The following is a 5,035-nucleotide window of genomic DNA, read 5'->3' on the forward strand; positions in this document are numbered from 1 at the left end:
CTTAGTTTGTGTCCTTGGTGGTGTAGGCCTGCTGCTTGGTGGGGTCTTACGTTCCTCGGGGTCGTGGATGGACGTCGGGGCTGTTGTGGTTTTGCAATACCTAGGCTGGGGGGATGAGCTTGGTGCTAATTGTCACGGGCTAAGTGATTCCAACCCCGAAAATCGCTTAAGCCGTGCGGCACTCAGCTCAGTCCGTCGAGCTAAGTCAGCCTAACCTCACAAACACAGCGGAAGACAAATAAAGGGGCTGATTCTAGCAATCAACAGATTGCAAGTGCACACAGTGGTCACAAGCACAACCTTGGGCAATTGGGACCTCAAGGTGTTGTGGAAGCCAATCACTCACACAAGAAAGGAAGCAAGGTAAATAAACAAGCAAGCAAGATTGGGAAGAGTGTTTGGGGCTAAGAGAATCCACTAAGTGATGGAAAAATACAATGGAGGTTACAACAATGCCTAGCTGAATATTGGCTCTCTCTCTCTCTAAATGAACCTCTTAAGGGGGTATTTATAGGGCTGCCACATCCCCCATTTGTGGCTGAGATTGGAAGCTTCTTGGGGAAGCTTTTACAATAAAATAACAATTAGAAATCTCCAGAATTCGTGCTCCCCAAGCTGCTCCTTGGAGAAGCTTCCTTTGTCTCCAGTTTGGCCCTATTCTGCTGCCCTGGACGTTTCCCAGCAAATCTGGGACGTTCTGGAATCTTCTGCCCAGTTTGAACCTCTTCTGGGCTTATCTGGCGAGTCTGGCAGGCCTGGGGGCGCGCCAGCCCAGTTTGCTGCGCGCCTGCCTGTTGCGGGCCCGTTGCTGGGCGCCTCCTGCGCGCTACAGTGCCACCGTGAACCTCATTTGGGCTCTGGCCTGCACGTCCACGAACCTCGTCTGGGCTCTGGCCTGCACATCCGTGAACCTCGTCTACCTGCTGGGCTGCTCGCCTACCAGCATGCTGGGCCGAGCGCCTCCAATCCTCATTTGGGCGCTGGGCCGCGGGCGCTGCAACTCTTACGGGCCCGTCACATGCTGCACCACTACTGCAGCCATGAACCTCTTTTCTACAATGCTGGGCCCGTGCCCGTTTCCTCCCAGCGGCCTGCCATGGTCCAGTTGGACCTGTCCTTGCCTCCAGCGGCCAACCACTGCTCCAGCAGCCTATCAACACGTCCAGCAGCTTTGCCAACTCCTGGCAACTCCCACAGTGAACCTCATTTCCCTGCTGGCCTGCCATGCGCCCCAGCCTCCTGCCAGTCTCAGCGCAACTCCCTCTTGGCAGCCTAGCAGCTCCACCACCAGTCAGCGATCTTCCCAGCCGCTGAACCTCATTAGCCCCAGGCTGAACCTCATTCAGCCTACTGCCAGCTTGCGACACCAAATCTGCCCCCGTTGCAGAATTGGCCCGTTGGCCCACCAATTGGCTGCCGCATGTACCGCTAGCAATACTTCGCCGATTTCGCCTCCGCGACCTCCTCGGCTCATATTTCCTCGAGTTGTGGGGTTTCTCGGTCTCACTGCTCTTGGACCGTGACACTCTCCCCCACTCATTCTCGCGACGCCCTCGTCGCGTCTTCCTCGCACGTCCCTCAACGCGCGAGCTAGAGTCGGATCTATTTGCATGTCCATCTGCATGCTCCGTGTCGGTCCCACTTGCATGTCCACCTACATGCAATGCACGATCCCCCACGTGCTCCTTGTTGCCTTGGCCATTCTCCACTTGTGCCCCAGCAGCACTCCCCTCGTCCACGTGGTTAGGTGACTTCGCCATTCCCTCGGCCTTGCACCTATTATTGCTCTTCTCCCTTGAGCAACGTCGCCTTCGCTTCCCTTGCTTAGGCAACACCACCTCCTTTGGACATTCGGCTGCCAGCTCCTTGTTGGATCCACCATCCAAAGCACAAACCACCATCTCCCTCGGTGGTAGCCCTCTCGGCAACTCGGCTTCACCTTGGACCCGACATTCCTCTAGATCCTTCTCCTCTTGGGAACTTACTTCCCCAATGCTAGAGTTCGCCATAGAAGATGCCCCATCACATGAGCAAACTTCGGACCTCTTCGCATCTCTCTTGTGCGAAGTTGTGGAGGACCTCTTCGCATGTCCACCTACATACGAAGCGTTGCCTTCAGCCTTCTCCTCAAGTGCACTAGTAGCATTCCCCTCGTCCTTGTGGCTAGGTGACTTTGCCATCCCCTCGGCTTTGCACCTACTTTTGCTCCCCCTTGAGCGTCGTCGCCTACGCCTCCCTCGCTTCGGCGAAACCACTCCCCTTGGACTTTCAGCTACTACGGACCCCTCGTCCATGGCACCATCCACCTTTTCCCTTGGTGGTTGCTCCCTCGGCAACTTCATACCCTTTTGGTCCCCACATTCCCCAAGGTCCTTCTTCCAACATGAGGATGATGAAGATGATGAGGTACCCGCCACCTCATCTTGCTCCTCCAAATTGACCACCCGTCCAAGTGTTCCACACACTTGTATAGAACCCAAGTATGCCACCCTTGGCTCCATTGGAGTCTCTTCGTTGCTTTGCTTCTTAGCAACAAGCTCACTCCTCCTTGGGCATTCACCATTCTTATGAGGGCCTTCACAAAACCAACACCTTCGCAAAGGTCTCCTCTCCTTTGGGACTTCCTCCCTTGCATCCTCCAACCCATTGGAATGCGATTTGGGCAATTCTTCTCTACTAGGCACCTCCAAAGAAGTGGATGAGCTTGCCACACCATTATGGCTATTTGCTCTCTTCAAGAGCTCAACTTCATCCATCACCTTCTTTAGCTCCAACACCATTCTTCCAAGTTCCTCCCTTAGGAACTTGTTCTCTTCCCTAAGGCTAGCAACATCATTGGAAAGAGAGTGGGCTTCGGACATACCTTGCCTCGCGATCTCCTCAATGCCTTTCATGGCTACTTGCATCTCCTCGCGGAATTCGTCACCCCTTGTTTCCAATTCCCCAATGTGAGCTTCCAACTCCTCAACTTGCTCACCCTCATTGATGAGATGCACTGAGATACGGGCAACCAGTCCTTCCAACTCACAAAGCCTCTCCTCTACTCCCTTTCCTTCACCAATGGGCTCTTTCCCCTTAGGAACACCACTACTGCCTGCTGCACCCAAATGAACCTCACTTAGGCTTGACATTGGGGCTGTACACGGCAATGAACCTCACTGTGCTGCTGCCTCAAAACTGCCCAACCAGCGTGCAGATTTTGAACCTCCCAACAATCTGCTTCAGCGTCCAGAAATCACCAGTCACAATTCTGGACCCCAATTGAAACTCGCTGGCTACTGCTTCCTCAGGCAGAATTAACCTCGTCTGCCACAGCTTCCACCGCAAATCTGCTTCTGCAGGCAATCTGAACCTCACTTGAATGCCTACCAACGCAACTGAACCTCACAGCTGCTACACCTCTGCTACACCACTGCTTGCACGATCCCACCGAAATCAGGCAGAATGAACCTCGCTTCAGAAACTGCCTCTGCGCAACTCGCCCAGTCCTCAGCTGATGAACCCCGCCACAAATCTGCCTCCACAGGCCTTCCACGAAACTGGCAGAATTTGTCCAGTCACAGCCTGATCTAACCTCACTTTGGCAGAATTTTCCCCTGGCAACCTTAACACCAGCAGAATTTCCCCTGGAAGATCCTCACTTCAACAGGCAGAAATTTGCACAACACAGCCAACCAGATTTCGACCTCAACAGACTCTCCCCAGGACAAGGCAGAAACTCTCCACCAAAATCCAGAAAGAACCTCACAACAGTGGGGGGGGAACTTGGGCAGAAACACTTGCACAGGGAAAATTGGCGAAAGGTACTGATACACTCACCTCGTATCAGCTCCAATAAACCTCGGACAGCCAATGACCCTCGTCACAGCTTCTTCCGATGGCAGCTCTCTTCGGACCAGCGAAACTCCTGTTGCAGCAGTGAACCTCAGAAGACAGCAGTGAACCTCACTTTGCAGCTCACTGGCTGTGATACCGCTTATCACTGGTATCAAAGGGCTTCACTTCGGCAGGATGAACCTCACAATCAGAACCAGCAGAACAAGCCAGAAACAAGTTCTGAAGCTCTGATACCACTTGTCACGGGCTAAGTGATTCCAACCCCGAAAATCGCTTAAGCCGTGCGGCACTCAGCTCAGTCCGTCGAGCTAAGTCAGCCTAACCTCACAAACACAGCGGAAGACAAATAAAGGGGCTGATTCTAGCAATCAACAGATTGCAAGTGCACACAGTGGTCACAAGCACAACCTTGGGCAATTGGGACCTCAAGGTGTTGTGGAAGCCAATCACTCACACAAGAAAGGAAGCAAGGTAAATAAACAAGCAAGCAAGATTGGGAAGAGTGTTTGGGGCTAAGAGAATCCACTAAGTGATGGAAAAATACAATGGAGGTTACAACAATGCCTAGCTGAATATTGGCTCTCTCTCTCTCTAAATGAACCTCTTAAGGGGGTATTTATAGGGCTGCCACATCCCCCATTTGTGGCTGAGATTGGAAGCTTCTTGGGGAAGCTTTTACAATAAAATAACAATTAGAAATCTCCAGAATTCGTGCTCCCCAAGCTGCTCCTTGGAGAAGCTTCCTTTGTCTCCAGTTTGGCCCTATTCTGCTGCCCTGGACGTTTCCCAGCAAATCTGGGACGTTCTGGAATCTTCTGCCCAGTTTGAACCTCTTCTGGGCTTATCTGGCGAGTCTGGCAGGCCTGGGGGCGCGCCAGCCCAGTTTGCTGCGCGCCTGCCTGTTGCGGGCCCGTTGCTGGGCGCCTCCTGCGCGCTACAGTGCCACCGTGAACCTCATTTGGGCTCTGGCCTGCACGTCCACGAACCTCGTCTGGGCTCTGGCCTGCACATCCGTGAACCTCGTCTACCTGCTGGGCTGCTCGCCTACCAGCATGCTGGGCCGAGCGCCTCCAATCCTCATTTGGGCGCTGGGCCGCGGGCGCTGCAACTCTTACGGGCCCGTCACATGCTGCACCACTACTGCAGCCATGAACCTCTTTTCTACAATGCTGGGCCCGTGCCCGTTTCCTCCCAGCGG

The 5,035-nt window shown here is 53.8% G+C and overlaps 1 protein-coding gene across 1 annotated transcript in view; it reads right to left on the reverse strand.

Moving 5' to 3' along the window:
• Positions 1 to 397: 397 nt before the first annotated feature.
• LOC122722622 overlaps positions 398 to 5,035 on the reverse strand; it is a 15,003-nt gene continuing 10,365 nt past the window's right edge. Inside the window, exon 2 of the mRNA XM_043953734.1 lies at positions 398 to 4,428. Coding sequence (XP_043809669.1) covers positions 585 to 3,131 — 2,547 coding nt within the window. The 5' untranslated portion in view covers positions 3,132 to 4,428 and the 3' untranslated portion in view covers positions 398 to 584. The remainder of the gene's footprint in view (positions 4,429 to 5,035) is intronic.

The sequence above is a fragment of the Manihot esculenta genome, unplaced genomic scaffold (assembly GCF_001659605.2).
Source record: "Manihot esculenta cultivar AM560-2 unplaced genomic scaffold, M.esculenta_v8 Scaffold64, whole genome shotgun sequence".
Taxonomy (NCBI): domain Eukaryota; kingdom Viridiplantae; phylum Streptophyta; class Magnoliopsida; order Malpighiales; family Euphorbiaceae; genus Manihot; species Manihot esculenta.